The 16,702-nt window shown below is 35.4% G+C and overlaps 1 protein-coding gene across 5 annotated transcripts in view; it reads left to right on the top strand.

The window, feature by feature from the left end:
• The window catches only part of ADGRG6 (adhesion G protein-coupled receptor G6), a 139,967-nt gene that overhangs the window by 79,795 nt on the left and 43,470 nt on the right, over positions 1-16,702 (top strand). For 3 of the 5 annotated variants that reach the window (XM_047770069.1, XM_047770070.1, XM_047770073.1), the window contains exons 5-10: positions 878-946; positions 3,155-3,238; positions 9,482-9,567; positions 11,543-11,595; positions 12,565-12,627; positions 16,464-16,606. In XM_047770069.1, the coding sequence (XP_047626025.1) occupies positions 878-946; positions 3,155-3,238; positions 9,482-9,567; positions 11,543-11,595; positions 12,565-12,627; positions 16,464-16,606 (498 nt within the window). The remainder of the gene's footprint in view (positions 1-877; positions 947-3,154; positions 3,239-9,481; positions 9,568-11,542; positions 11,596-12,564; positions 12,628-16,463; positions 16,607-16,702) is intronic. The other 2 variants (XM_047770072.1, XM_047770074.1) reach the window with 1 other exon arrangement.

Here is a 16,702-nt window from a genome sequence, read left to right as displayed (position 1 = left end):
TGCATACAGTTAACCTAATCAGACATCTTTTGTTGGCTTATGTACCTGTTCTGCCTTCATGTACCATCCCCATAGGAAAGTCTGGAAAATGTTTAATCATTAGAATGTAGTCACTATTATAGAAATGTTCTTTAAAAGTGAAATATATGTATATGTATATATGTATGTGAGTATATATGTATATATATATTTGTATTTTTTTCTGTCTTTATTCATTGTACAATAAGCTTTGTGATTAATTTATCCCATCTTCCTCAGCCTCAACCAGTGGTTAAGAGTCTTTTAGTAGCCAGAGGGAGATTTAGTGCAACAGCGAGAATCCACTACTCCTGCTGGAAAATCAGCTAAAAACTTGTTTCCTGCTGAGGATGAGTCAGTCAGAGCTTGAAATAAAAAAACACAGAGACCAATTTGAAGTCACGGAAACATTTCTGGAATTGCAGCTAGCATGTGCTGGGGCCTGTGAGCTGAAAACATGCATTTTATGAGTATTAGTAACATCCAAGTTCACTTTTGAAACTTATCTTTGATGTTCTCATTATTTCATTTGTATGAATTTCCACCAAAGCCTTATAATTTATTATGTGAAAGGGCTCAGAATTTTTAATGCACACTTTAAGGGGCACTGTCACTTCTTTTCCTTTCATGTGTAGATGGGGCCAATGAATCGAGTTAAAGGTTTTGAGAGGAATTTCATAGCTTAACTTTGCATTTGTGGAAATTAAGACACAAAGATCTTAAGAGACTTTCTCAGTCTTGGAACATTACTGGGCTGCTCCTGTTCCATTAACCAAATGATTCATGATTTTTTTTTTCCCCTTGGGTAATATCATTAAGTCATAAGTCAAATCTGTGTAATCCCTCTGTATTGATCAAGGTTCCTACCTGATCCCGCTCCCGGCAGCAGAACTAGCCAGCTGTGCAGATCTGGGGACCCTCTGCCAAGGTAGGGAGTCAACATTGTCCTCTGAAGTCTCTGTTTCCTACTTGGTATTTTGGAAAATGTAGTTGTCATTGTTTTGAATTTCATCTTAATTTTCACTGGGGAAGCCAGCAACCAGCAAAACAGAGGAATTCATGGATGTGTTTTATTTGTGTGGGTGCACAGTGTGGAGAAAGAATGCATTCACACACTGCATGACCACATTTCCATAAAGCACTGAATTTTTAAATGTGAATGATTATATGCTATTAGCAAGGGTTGACTTCATTTTTTCCCCTCTATTTCTCCTCAAGAATACTGCACATGTCCAGTATAAATATAGCCATACAATATTTTTAAAAAAATATTCATGTTTAAAAAACAAGAGAAAAACTAAGTTGCATATTTAACTAAGTTTAAGACAAGGCCATGAGGCAATTTATGATGTACAATGTAACTTAAATATTAAGATAAAATAGTTATACTAAACTAAAGTGAATGTAATTTTATTAACTATTATAATGCCTAATGACTATACTATGGCCAGTATGCTCATTATTTTTCATATTCTGAATAGTTGCATGCTCAATAATCTATAGAGTTGCATAAAGTTGAAAATAATAATATAAATATTTTGCTTTAATTTTATCATTGCGCCTTCTAATTACCCATGGCCCATTTTCATCCATTTATTCTATTATATGCTTCTTTTTTGGAAGTAGCATGTTCTATGTGCCACATTAAGAATCATGACCATGCCTTTTGTAAAGCTGGATCTCTTACTAAGAAGATCAGAGCATGAAAGTGACAGGGGTTAAAAGTGAGACTAAATGAATAGAAACCTAGGCTCTCTTCTGCAGTTCCAGTGTAGGAGAAGAGTAGTCAGGGAGGAAGGATGTACCTCATTATTATCTTCATTTCCTTTCTGAGACATTATCTCTTGACACCATGAAAATAAAATCATCAAGTAGTTTCTTTCCATGAACTCAGTGTAATTTAAAATAATTATATCAAGTAGAAAAAAAGAGAACACCTTAATTTTGCTTAGTCAAGGTGTGAAGAGTTATTTTTCAAGTTTTATTTTATTTTTTTCTTTAATCTGAGATATCTATAGGGCTGATTCCTCGGGTCAAAGGAGTAGATACCAGCCTTTTCTGCCCCTATGACCTAAATGACCAAAAAGCACTTTCATATTCACTGATGTATTTTACATTAAATAGCTATAACTGACTGTTCATAACTTAAAAATATAAGACTTCAATAAGAATCCCTATTCTTAAGTATTATATATTATTCGGGAATGGACAATTATTTTAGTTAAGAATACATATTTTGAATAAGAAGTTCAGTATTTTCTAAAGAATCTTTGGAAGATGATTCTTTTTATAATCACTGAAGTGTTTTACATTTAGGTCATTTTTTTCTAATTAAGAGAGATACTTAATAAATGGTTATTGTACATAGAAATGTACATATAAAATGTACTCCTAAGATAAATTTAAGGAAAATTAAGTGTATCATTATTTTACTATTTATATTGTTCCTCCAGAATCCCTGAAAAAGATATTATCAAAGCCTTACTTAAAGGCTTAATCTTTGAGAACGTCAGAAGCATAGCTATGACATAATATTTTGAAAAGTCCCCCTGTTAAGGTTTGCCCTTATGAAATTCATTTTATCCATCTGCGTTTAGTAAAGTTATCGGGATCTTTAAATAATTGAATTCATCTATACATTTCATCCTCTTTTATTTTTATTTATATTTATCTTCTCAAGGAGAAATATATTTTCTTCTGTGATTTTATTTTGCTAATCAGAAAGACTGACCTAACTGGCAGGTGCTATATAGATTTCCTTCTCCAACCTTTCTTTTTACAAACTTAGGAGACTGAGTTCTAGTCATTCAAAATATTTATAATTTAATAAATATTGTCAGCCTTTAAATGGCAGACCTGTGTCTAGAATCTAAATGATCTTTCTGCATCCCCTTCGTACCAGCTCCAGACTCTTGTGCATTATGGCGCCAAAGGCAATGGGAACAGATTCCTAAAGTGCCATAGAAAGCATTGCTTTATTTTATGCGTTATAACCTTAGAATCTGTTATATTTAGTGGCAAGAAATGGTTTCTGTACCTCCTCTATATGTTTTCATGCATTAGTTGCAGATTGCTCATCCATATTAACTTTCATGTGCTCCTTGCAAAATTACATCTCTCTCATCTTTATTACCAGCTACTGTAAACCCTCCTAGTACTACACCACCTACTGTCAGCACTAACATGCCTGTTACTAACAGAACCGATAAACAAAGCGATGGTAAGAAATCATTCCCTTCTGTATTTGGAGTATGTCTGACTTGATGAAAAATTGTATTCTAAGGGCGGAAATATCTAATGTTTCAACAAAGTTTCTGTTGCTAGGACCAGTTGGTATGTTTGTACATTTGCAAGATGAATAAAATAAATATCACTTGACTCCCTGAGTTCCCCACCCTGATGACCACGGGAAGGAGTACGTTTCCAATACCACCTTCTGCACTTTTAGTTAAAGTTTCTTCAAAGGAACCTTGAAGAGAAAGGCATTAATTTCTTAAGTATTAATGTGTGTTGTACTAGAGATCTGAGAAGAAAACTAGTCATAGCATTCTGTCAGATTATTCTCTAAGGAATCTAGTTTTTAAAGAAAATTAACAGAACACTGTAAACCAGCTATAATGGAAAAAATAAAAATCATTGTAAAAAAATAAAAAGAAAAAAGAATATTGTAATCTCAAAAAACTAAATTTTAGGAATTTGATTTCTCATTAAGGCCAACTTTATGTTTAAGCATTTGTAACATTTGAATAATTTTTTAATGATTTTTATTTTTTCCATTATAGCTGGTTTACAGTGACCTTTTTTTTTTAATTTTTATTTTTTTTTTGTCTTTTTGTCTTTTTAGGGCCGTACCCGCAGCGTATGGAGGGTTCCCAGACTAGGGGTCTAATTAGAGCTGCAGCTGCCGGCCTTCGCCACAGCCACAGCAACATGGGATCCAAGCTGCGTCTGCGACCTACGCCACAGGTCAATGCAACGCCGGATCCTTAACCCATTGGGCAAGGCCAGGGATCAAACCTGCGTCCTCATGGTTACTTGTCAGTTTTGTTAACAACTGAGCCACAATGGGAACCCCTGGTTTATAGTGACATTTGAATCATTTTTATATGGCAATCCTTTGCTCTCTGTCTTTATTTGTTGAAGAATAATGGTTAAAATGTTATTGTGTATCAACTAAATCATAAATCAATTTCTGACTGACAAAACTTCAAATAACTGCCAGTACATCTTGTTTTTTCCTCTACATACACATTTCTATTTATAGTATTTATAATTTGCAAATATAGCAGGTACAGAAGAAATGAACAGGGAAAGACCAGGTGAATTGAGTAATTATTTAATCTGCTACCTATATTGACTACATACATAGTTTTCTGGAAATTCAGAATAAGTGACTTCAGTTTCTTCTAAAAAAGAGAAATTCCAATCAGGTGACCACACTACTGCCTCAAACATAGTAATATTCTCAAATATGAGGTATTAGAAACAAAGGAATTTTCTCAACCCCAATCGTTTAACTTGCAAGGCCAAGACCTCTGTAATATATCACCAGGGACCAAAACCCAGAGACAAGAAACCCATGTAGTTCATTTTTTTTTTCTTTTGGTTTGAAGGGTTACATCAACTTCCTTTGTAAGGACATTTAAATTGGAAATATGGAATATTTTACATGAAATGTAGATATAAATTTCATTAGGGTTATAAAGACATCGATTCAGGGAAGTGTTTATGGTTATTCTGGTAGTTACACCAAGGAGATTTATGATGGAGCAAAAATTCCAGCAACCCCCAAGAAAGCAAGAGCAGCTGAAATTTCCAGCACATATTTCACGTGGATTCCAGCCAGTAGATGGGAATATTCTAATTCTAACTAAGTATTCCACTCTTTGTATGAACATACAAAGAGCCTCTGTGGCATTCTCCCTCCAGGACTGACACATCCTCCACTGCCCAAGAACGTTTACATGATGCTTCAGAGTCCTGGACTTGGTGGAGTGGAGCTGTATTCACTCAATCATGTCATTTCTGACATTCTTGAAGAGAGCCTTGTTCAGTCCATCTCTCTCTGCGTCATAACCTTCGCTGAAGTTTCAACAAAGCAAGCAAATGTTAGAATCAGTTAAAATAGTTTGACTTGACCACTTTAAAGAAGAAGAATCTAGCTCAGATGATTCTTGATAACAATGTAATCCTAGCACTTAAAAATATTTAAAAATATTTGAAAGTCATAGTGGAGTAGAATTAGTCTCACAGTTGTGTACTCAGTTTATGTAGTATCTGAACAATTTTACCATTCTTGAACCACCTGTACTATTTATTTAATAGCTTTTTCCCCTAAATTGACTCACTATTTGCACATTTATATTTACATGGGGAAATTAATATCACCGTTGTAAAATGAAACCAGTGCTACTTGTTTTAAAATAGAAGAGAAAATTGAAAATTAAAATAATGAAAATGAATGTTACTGAATTCTCTGTATATCCTCTTGGCTTCTCACATCTCACCACCTGAAGCCTTTATTATCTTTTTTAAAAAGAGAGGGTGAGGGTTAGAGACACACTGTAATTAAGATTTGTTTCCTTTGGTGTAGTCAAATTTGAAATAATTGAAAAGAGAATTACTTGTTTACCTTGTGAATAAATGGGATTTAATATCATGTCCTAGACTGTCTAAGAGCATTCACACACTGTTAACAGTTTCAAATATGCTTTTCTTATTCCTTGGGAAACTGATGTTGTAAACATTCTCAGGCCTATGATCTGATATATGAAAGAGCCCTGTTTTGTTCCCTGTGAGGTTAGACACAGCTATCAAGTCAGTTATCTACCTCGTCCAGTCCTTTAAACTCTGGACTCTCAGAGAGATTTAGTTCATCAGTAATGATACTCTGGGGTGGGGAGGGGAGAGGAATTGAGATTGACAGTCAGATTTTTTTTTTCAGCATATCAATAACATTTGTCTTCACGCTTTTGTGAAATGTTCCTATTTACCTGTACAAGTTCTTTTTGTTGTTTTTCTATAGGATTTTAATCTAATACTGCAGATTATGTTCTAAGAAAATCTTATGTCTTTAGGCTACTTATCACAAACAGATATTGCAGTACATAAGGGATAATCCAGGTAGTCCCACAAATAACCTTTGTGCCTTTTCCATTACATTGCCAAGAAAAGCTCTTCACTGTTATTTACATTCCAAGTCATATCTTCTATGCTTGAGGCATTGCTGTAGTGCTACTGAATATTAAACTTTTGTGAGGTCAGCGCAGGCAATGCAAGTAAAAAACTAACTTTGTTAGTCTTTATTATTGTTCTAAAAAAACCCCCCTAACTTACAAATTCAAATTGTGTCACTGCTTCTAATTTCTCACATATGTTTGACTACTCAAAAAATTTCACTCTTGGAGTTCCCTGGTGGCCTAGTGGTTAAGGATTCAGCTTAATACTACTGTGGCTTGAGTTTGAATCCTGGACCTGGGAATTTCCACATGCCCCAGGCACAGACAAAAAAACAAACACACAAAAAATCACTCTCAGGATATTTGTGTGGACCCAATAATCAATCTAGCTTTATGTGACAAATTTCCTAGGACATTGTGTAGGTCACTGAGATCCTGTAATTCCCTCATCAGTAGTTCAAAGAAATAGTCTTGAGTCTAGAATAACATTTGATTTATGTTTTAACATCCATTTTTTTCAAATGCATATTTCATACCCTTGAATGGAGAATAAGGTAGTGTCACTTCTGTATCTTCCAAGAAACTCTGAGAAGAGTGTTAAAATTTAAAAAAAAAAAGGGGGGGGGACGATTATATGGAGGAAGAACTGCAAATGGGAATATGTTTTGATACCACGTCTGTTATAGCAATAAATGATTTCTACTCTGAAGTTTTGTGTGGCTGGAAGAGTTACCTGACTGGAAAAAGTCCATCATGAATTCTTCAGGTTTGAATGTCATTATTAGGACAATACATACATCTTTTGAAGTCTCTGGAACATACGAAGATTTGTGAATAACTCTTCTATTGAGAGACCTTGGGAGTTGTTACATCTATAGAAGGTGACTTTTGATGAATAGGAAGACGTTTGATGGGAAAAGCCTGCATCAGTGTGTCTTAATTGTGCACTTTCTGCAATGGCAGTGCTTAAACCACTTATTTTTGCTGCAGTCCAAAACCTTTCTCACCAGTCCTTCATGGACATTTTATCTTACTTTGACTATTCATTCTTGGACATTTCTTAGGATTACTAGCTGACTACGTTATCCAAAAAGTTTAAATAAGAAAACCAAATGGATGCCACTGAATCATTTTTGGCTAAATGTATAAATACCTCATTCTAAGGCTTCTGAAGAGAGACTGCTTGAAAATGATTAATAGCCAGGAGAATGTCTAACACTTAATGATAAATTTTTGTTATGGTCACTTATTTTATTTGCCATAAGCACTATAACTCTAGGGAGAGTCCTGTATTTATAAATCGATATAAACTATCTCTGATATGGAATAGCTTTCTCATTTATAGAAACAGCAAATTGAAAAAACAAGTGAGGAAATATTTTAAATTTAAATAAAAATACCTTAAGTGTTTCAGTGCTTCCATAACATTTCATAAATGTGAGTAATTAAAAATGCTTATTTTTTAGTACTTTGCTATAGAGGGAAAGAATACCACTCCTAACACAAATGCGTGCTGTAGGGCGCCATCTAGTGGTAGCTTGTCAGTTATTTTACTGGCACCAGCAAACATTGACAGAATTTCCCTCGGATCCTGACATCAGAATAGTCGATATATATTGGACTTCTGCAACTTGAATTTCCTCTCTTCGGAATGGCCATGATTTGATGTGATGAGATCTGTAGTGTAAAAATTTTTTTTTGTTTTGGCCTGCATTATTATCATTTATTTCAAATATATTCCTGTAATGATTTTTCATTCAGAGTATTTTTAAAAGGAACATAAAATTAGGTAATTAAAATACCTGAAGAGTTTTAGAAGCTGGAATAACTTAGTATGCATAAATTTCCTTGGATTTGTACCAACTTCATGTATTTATATTATTACATCTGGAAGTGCTGTTTTTTTTAAACATGAATTTCTGACCCCTATAGTGGAAAACCAGTCCTGTAGGAGTGTGACTGGAATTTTCATTTTGGTAGATTTGGAAGTTCCCAGAGGCATACTTTTGTACTATCTACTACCTCCCCGAAATCTTCATTAAATCTCTTTCCCATTTTTAAATTATATACTTCTACTCTTTCTATGCATATTTCACTTATGTTTTTTAGCATGAAGACAGATGACAGATTGACAATAATCAAGAATCAATTTTTCTCTCTATAACCTTCCACATTTTAAAGAGTCTTTTTCTCATTAGTTATTTTTAATAAGGTGCCCTATAACACTGTCTAGAGAGATATAGCAAATCCTGGCTTGTCAGTGTAATTTTCATTAAAATATGTATGTTTATTTTGTAAGCTTACACACACACACACACACACACACACACACACACGGCTACTTTAAAGATTGCACTCCCTCCAAAAAAAGCAGAATCTTCTTCTGACATAGAATTTTACATTAAAAGCAAGTGAGTCCAAGAGTTCCCGCCGTGGCGCAGTGGTTAATGAATCCGACTAAGAACCATGAGGTTGCAGGTTCAATCCCTGGCCTTGCTCAGCGGGTTAGGGATCTGGCGTTGCCGTGAGCTGTGGTGTAGGTTGCAGATGCAGCTCAGATCCCGCGTTGCTGTGGCTCTGGCGTAGGCCGGTGGCTACAGCTCCAATTTGACCCCTAGCCTGGGAACCTCCATATGCCACGGAGTGGCCCTAGAAAAGGCAAAAAAGACAAAAAAAAAAAAGGCAAGGAGTCCAGTTGAAATTCCATCTGCAGATACTCTTTTTTTCCATATTTCCTTTGATACAAATGATTATATTTATGGAATTTATATGAAAAATATGGTTTAGTAGAAGTAAACACTTTAGTGGGGAAGGGAAAGAGTACAGAGAGAATGAGGAGCCGTGGGCCATAATTAGTGATGCCTGTTCTTTTCCAAATTAAGTTTTGCTCATCATCTTACTAAAGTTTTCACATCCCAAACTATCATTCTTCATAATTTACAAAAAAGGATAATTTTTTCTTACAAGAAATCAAATTGTGCATAGAAGGGTCATAACTTGGCAGAGAGTAGATTGAAATCTATAGAATTTAAAAATATGAAGAAACTATGCAGGTGATAATTTAGGAGTAATGTGTTATCTATAAGAGTAAACTGAATGATGACTGTTTTTAAAAAGTTGCAAAGGTCAATAGGAATGAAGTTAAAATATCTCGAAATTTTTCTGTACCTATATAGAAGCTGTTTCTTTTAAATAGTATTAAATTATGCTATTGTAAATATAAGGTGATAAGTGTATGATTGTAAAATGTAATTAATGAAATAAATCCTATTTCCAATGGACAGATGGAATTGTTTATAGAATTTCCATAGTGGTTCAAAACACCCTTCATCACCCTGAGGTAAAAGTACAGAGCATGGTTGCAGAATGGGTAAGTGAATTGTAAAATTTCTTTTTTGGCTTTAAACCTTTAATCTCTGGAAATCTGGAAAAACCTCTACTGTCTAATTGAATCTGCAGATCATACTGAAACATAGATACTTCATTATAAATGTATGAGTAGATATATAAGTGAGTTATTGCACTTCTGAATAGAAAGAAAGGTTAAATTTGAATAAAGGACAAGAAACTGAGTCCAATGAAAAGTGCTACATAGGAGTTCCCTGGTGGCCTAGTAGTTAAGGATCTGGCATTGTCACTGATGTGGCGTGGGTCACTCCTGTGGTTCAGGTCACATTTCTGATGTTATTAATTCTGTGAATTAGCATTCACTGGAGAGTTTATGCTTTAGACAAGGTATAATTTTATGTTTATGTTTATTTCATGCATAGTTTTTTTTTTAATTCTTTTTTTCCTCTCTTTGTGGCCACACTAGCAGCATATGCAAGTCCTAGGGCTAGGAGTCAAATTGAAGCTATAGCTGCCAGCCCACACCACAGCCATGGCAACACGGGATTTGAGCCATATCTTTAACCTCTGCTACAGCTTGTGGTAATGCTGGATGCTTAATCCACTGAGCGAGGCCGGGGATCAAACCCACAACGTCGTGTCCTTAACCTGCCGAATCACAAATGGGAACTCCCTCTTGCCTGGTTTTTAACATAGCATCATTTTCATCTGAAGCTAAGTGTCAATGGACACTTTTTGCTTAAGATACCAAAGCAGGTATTTGATAACAGAAAACATAAGTGGTGTCCCTGATTCATATTATTGCTATTTATAATTTTAAAATAACTTTTTACCAGAATTTTCTAGAATTTATATTAGTTTTAAAAATGCTTACAAGGAAGGGGAGTTCCTGTTGTGGGTTCAGCAGAACTGAATCCGACTAGTCTCCATCAGGACGCAGGTTCGATCCTGACCTTGCTCAGTGGGTTAAGAATCCAGCATTGCCATAAGTTGCAGTGTAGGTCATAGATGTGGCTCAGATCTGGCATTGCTGTGGCTGTGGCAGTGGCTGGCAGCTGTAGCTCCGATGTGACCCCTAGCCTGGGAATATGTCGTGCATGTGGCCCTGAAAAGCAAAAAAAAAAAAACCAAAAAAAAAAAAGAATGATTACCAGGAAGGCTAAGTGTGTATATGAAGCAAAACCAAAAAAAAAAAAAAAAAATTTAAACAAAAATGAGAAGTTCATGTCAGTAAATCATGTTTTGTAATTATACTGGACAATGCATATGGAAGGTTGCTATTTATATTGAAAGGAATTGTTTCATTAAAAAGTCTGGTGCTGAGACCCATAAAGATTGTTAAATAACCACATAATGACGATAAATAACACAGCTCCCCATAATATTGAACTTATTTTTAGTTTGTTTTTTTAAAGGTCTATACTGTTAAATTTATTTTTCTTGCTGCTAATGTTCTGATGAGATGATAATTGCTGGAAAAACATGTATTAATGAACCTCTGTGTTGAATGAAGAATGTGAAAGGTGTGTATGGCGCTGATCTTCTCCACGTACCCTATTGCAACTAAGTTCTCAGTGTTATGGCTAATTAAAGGCCTACTTCAGAGAAAGCCTTTTATAATATAGGCTGGAAAGGAAGGTGTGGCGTTCCCAGACAGACAGCCTTGGGTTCCAGTCTGGGATCCACTGCTTCTTAGTTGCAGCTTGGGCAAGTATTTCATCTCTATGAAGCTCAGTTTCCTCATGCGATGGCTGGGGGTACAGTGCAGGTAATACCTATCTCATTAGCTGTCGTGAGAATGAAAGAAATAACATTTGTAAAGTTCTTGGCTTACTTTACAAGATCCAGCAATTATTCTCTGTGCCTTTCTTTCACTTCTCTAGCTCTTCAGAATTTTCCTGAGGTCTTATTCCAATAACAATTTGTGGGGGAGAAGAAATTGGATTCAATGTAGTTAAAGTATTACTCAAACTCACCCTTTTCTGTTGTATTTTCAGCTCAATTCAACCTTCCAGAATTGGAACTACACTGTTTATGTGGTAAATATCAGGTAAATGACAGAATGAAAAATTTGAGAAATAAAAAGTAGTGTCTAATTTAGTACTATCCTCTGCCTGTCTTAGTGGTTATTTTTACATACACATACCACAAACACAGACACTCATACCATAGTCAATCTTTCTAAAACAACCAGCTCCCTCTTATGTCATTTCTTTGCACGAAAGACTTCAATGATGCAGCAAGAGTTTAAAAATTCTTTTGATTATTTAAAATGTTAGCTTGCATTCCCAAAATATATTTGTGATTTTATATAGATTGTATATATGCAGGTGTATGTGTATATTACTTTATCAGTATATTATATGTTTTAATGTATCATAAATTAAGAGAATATTTAAATATAAATAGAAGTTCTGTTAGTTGGTTCTCATGCCCCAGTAGATCAACTAGAGCACCTCCTGGGTTGCATGCCCCCCAGTTCAGAGACCATTTTTCTATAAGATGAGATGTCTACACTCTGATTGCAACCTAGCTTTTAAAAATTAACATTCTCTCATCTTCCATTTAAGTACTCCACTAAATCTCTACAGAGAGTGTCATCCACCTGTCTTCCTCTGCACCTCGTTTTTATAGTCTTATACTTAATTTCTAAAGTGTATTTGATGAACCCTAGATGTGTATTCTGTGAACCCAAGGGATATAATAACACCGAAAAAGGGATCAGATGGTCAAATTCGTTCAGGAGCTAAATTATTAAACAAACTGAAGCAGGTTTCTCTATATCAGAGCATCTTAGGTTCTTTCATGTACTGATGTGCATTATGAATCTTGAAAAGAGACGAAGGTGTGTAGTGGCCAAGCTTTGTTTTTGCTCAGGTATATGAGCAAACCTCAGAACACGCCTTCACAAATGCTGGCTTAGAATGTGCTTCTGCCTCTTCCTCTCACCTCCTCAAATTGTGTTGTTGATCATTCAGCAGATGAGCTTGGTAATGAATACACGTATTTGTATTTATAGTTTTCACCAGATCACAGAAGAGGATAAGATTAAAGTGAGGAGAAGCCTTGTGAATGATCAAAGGTAAGGCTGAACAAGTCTTACAGAAAATGTTACATCCTTTCTCCTGCTGTTTTGACTGTCTGGTAGAGAAATGAAATCAATGAGATAGGAGAGGAAACATCTCCATCCAGTAGAAGTAGACATTTCAGTTATTTTTTTAGACCTAAGACCTTCTTCTTTTCTTATAGTTAAAAGTGTAAATTAGCAGACTGGGTAGAAATACACAAATACACATCTGATAAAAATAATTAAGAAGTGGAAGACTTATTATTTTAGTAGTTCAGGTTTATTTGTGATAACCAATTGTCTCTTATTTGAAATTTCAAAGAGACCTTCCAAGAAAAAAAATTATAATTTTATTTTAAGTAAGGTGCTTATGTACAGTAGTGTTTAATAATATGGATCATAGATGCTAAAATATTTTCAGCATTCAAAGTGATCAGCTAATTTTCTGAAGTCTTCATTTTTAAATTTATATCAAGGTTGTAACTTAAGCAGGCAGGTAATTTAATGGATATGTGCACCACATATACTCAGCTGGCATATGAAGGCCAATTATTCAGAATGCTGTATAGCAAAAGCCAATGTAAACTCCTAAATGAAATAAATTTAATTGTGTTCAGGTAGTATATTGCATCTCCATAGAATTAAAAAAATTAGTTGAAAAGTAAAGTTCATGTCTTACTCGGTTTCAATTAACTGAATTAATGTTATGTATTTACAACTGTAATGATGGAATATACTCCTTCTCAGGTGATATATGAGAAGATAGTAATACAATTTCATATGAGAGTTGACCAGAGAGCTTTATTCTTGTTTTTTTCTTTTTCTATTCGGCATTAGAAAAACACAGTTTTTAAGATTTTATAGCAAACTTATCATTTCTGTATATATTCAGCAGACTGGTCTGAGCATCTGATTTTTTTTTTTTTTTTTTGGTCTTTTTGCTATTTCTTTGGGCCGCTCCCGCGGCATTTGGAGGTTCCCAGGCTAGGAGTCAAATCAGAGCTGTAGCCCCTGGCCTACCCCAGAGCCACAGCAGCGCAGGATCCGAGCCGCGTCTGCAACCTACACCACAGCTCAAGGCAACACCGGGTCGTTAACCCACTGAGCAAGGGCAGGGACCGAACCCGCAACCTCATGGTTCCTAGTCGGATTCGCTAACCACTGCGCTACGACGGGAACTCCTGAGCCATCTGATTAGGGAAAGTTTTTGGTTTTTTTCTTTTTAGTTTTCTGGAATTGTTGCTTTTCCTTTATGATCTAAAGAATAGAGGAATGTATTTAATGTATTTTAACACTGTATTCTTGATAACAGGACTCTTGTCTTTTATTTAGCCAATAATTTCTTCTGTAACCCTTATTGCTAGATCATTTGAGCCTTGAATAATGAATTCAGCAGTAATCTGGATCCCTTTGCTAGACACTTGCAATCAGAGAAGCCGAGGTCTAGTTGGAGAGATCTCCAGTGGTAGTATACCCTCTTCTGAGGGCTCAAATTCAGATTATAATCACTTAAATTCAGGGAAAATTCCTGTCTGTCAAACCAATGGTTAATTTTACCAAAAATTATAAGCAGAATGAACTTATGTATGTGGGAAAATCCATACATTTTGTTTTTCTTTGGTATGAACTCCTAGCCTTAAAATTTGTTTTTTTCTGGAGTTCCTGTCATGGCTTAGTGGTTAACAAATCCAACTAGGAACCATGAGATTGCCAGTTCTATCCCTGGCCTCACTCAGTGGGTTAAGGACCTGGCATTGCCGTGAGCTGTGGTGTAGGTTGCAGATGAGGCTCGGATCCCTTGTTGCTGTGGCTCTGGCGTAGGCCAGCGGCTATAGCTCCGATTAGACCCCTAGCCTGGGAACCTCCATATGCCGCGGGTGCGGCCCCAGAAAAGACAAAAAACAAAAATAAAAAATAAAAAGATAAAATTTGTTCAGTCTTTACCTCCATCTCTTTCTTCCCACTTGCTTTTATGCTCCTAGATGAATCTTTGTAGTCTCTCATGGTTTTTCTCAAAACTGCAATCTACTAGTCTTACATATACTCTTTTTCCCCCAATCTTTCCTTTCATTTGGATTGTAACACTTAACACAGACCCTAGTTTTAGATAATGCTATCATACTCTATCACCTAGACAGACAGGAAACCAGAGTCACAGAGAATGGTTTATTCAAATAAAGAATGCTTGATGGTAGCAGCAGATAGAATTGGACTTTGCAGAACCATAAAATAGTTTCGGTTTCCAGGATGAGGGAGGAGAACAACACAGATAAGACCCGTGAAAACGCATGGTCATTCTTGAATTGCTGAATTTGGGTCTTCTGTACCATCCACAATACACTGTACTGAGTTCTCAATATTCAGGGGAAGTGAAAGGTCATATTCCCAACTATAAATTCTCAATTACCAGAGTGGCGAAGCTTAGCTTCCAACAATAATTTAATCAAGAGGTTCTAGGCCTTTAAAAAGTTATTAATGTATCACAGTTCACCATTATTTATTTGCGTCTACATTTGTCTCATCCTGAAACATGACTTACATATGAATAGTAAGCAGTAAATCATTTTGGAGATAAATAGTTTTTCAGAGTGAATTATGAGAATTGTAGGGTGTATTGTCCTTGAGATAGCACAGATATTTAGGGGAAAAATAGAGTCATTTAAAAATGTCACCTAACTTTGAATAGCTAATATTTCACTTTTTATGACATCACAGAGATGTTAATATTCTATTTCATTTATACCAATACCCATAGTATTTCATAAATAAAATATGCTGCTGCCTCTTCACTGAGTACTTCATAGTTATTTCAAAAACAATGCTACCGCTTTCACTTTGGGCATCTGTTGATTTTTGCTCTTTACAGCTGTGATTACAATTAAGCTAAAAATTATATTACTTTTAACTGTAGAACCAGAGTTTTGATGGAGCTTTTAAGATACGTCTCTGCTTCTCATAGAGACATTTTCTTTTTAAAGGCATGCTAGGTCCGACAGTCTATATACTTCTAAGTAATATGCTGGCCAGTCACCAAGTGAATTTCGAGTACTTATTTTGTAACTCTTCACTGTACAAAGTACTAGTGAAAGCTTCATGGAGATAGAAAATCATTTATAGTGATTCTGGAGAAATTATAACATTTTTAAAAGTAACACAATAATTTCAATAGTTAACTGTTTAGTTAGATTAGTTGAAATTCTAATTTTTCTTAAATTTTTTTCTTTTTGACTTTAAAGAAACAGTGTAGCACTAGCCCATAAATATGGCCCTTTCCTGCTTGGATGCTATAAAATATTCCTTAAAGTATTTCTCAAAAGAAATGAGATGATAAGATATGATAGGATAATACATGCAATATCCCATAAAATCTTTTATGTTGAGATTTCTTAACATTATAATTCATGCATCTAGAGAAGTCTTTGAGTGCCTGGACATATTTCTTTCTTCTTCTTCTTCTTTTTTTTTTTTTTCTTTTTGTCTTTTTAAGGCCGCACCTGCAGCATATGGAGGTTCCCAGACTAGGGGTCCAGTCAGAGCTGTAGCCACCGGCCTTTGCCAGAGCCACAGCAACTCGGGATCCAAGCCACATCTGTGACCTACACCACAGCTCACAGCAATGCCAGGTCCTTAACCCACTGAGCAAGGCCAGGGATCAAACCCACGTCCTCATGGATGCTAGTTGGGTTCATTAACTGCTGAGCCACAGTGGGAACTCCTGGGTGTATTTCTTGTCTCACCACTTTAGGGTCATCTTCTTACTACCATATCCAAATGTTCTCTTTTTCTACCAAAAAACCCCAGCCAGTTAGTCAAGAACCCCAACAACGATTCTATCTGAATTCTTTTCCTAGGTTGGTGATTTGGGCCCTTCTAGTTTACAATGCCACCAACAGTTCCAGTTTAGAAGGAAGAACAATTCAACGGAAGCTCTTAAGAAATAATGAGTCCCTGGATGAGGGCTTGAGGCTACATACAATCAATGTGCGGCAACTGGGTAAGTGCCTTGAATTTTTTTATAATGTGTATTTTATATGATTACATATTCAGGTTTAGTTGAAATAAAAACAACAATGTTCTTCCTTTGTGTGTT

Source organism: Phacochoerus africanus, chromosome 2, assembly GCF_016906955.1.
Source record: "Phacochoerus africanus isolate WHEZ1 chromosome 2, ROS_Pafr_v1, whole genome shotgun sequence".
Lineage (NCBI taxonomy): Eukaryota > Metazoa > Chordata > Mammalia > Artiodactyla > Suidae > Phacochoerus > Phacochoerus africanus.
The sequence above is the reverse complement of the archived record's forward strand: the minus strand, read 5'-3'. Positions and strand labels throughout refer to the sequence as shown.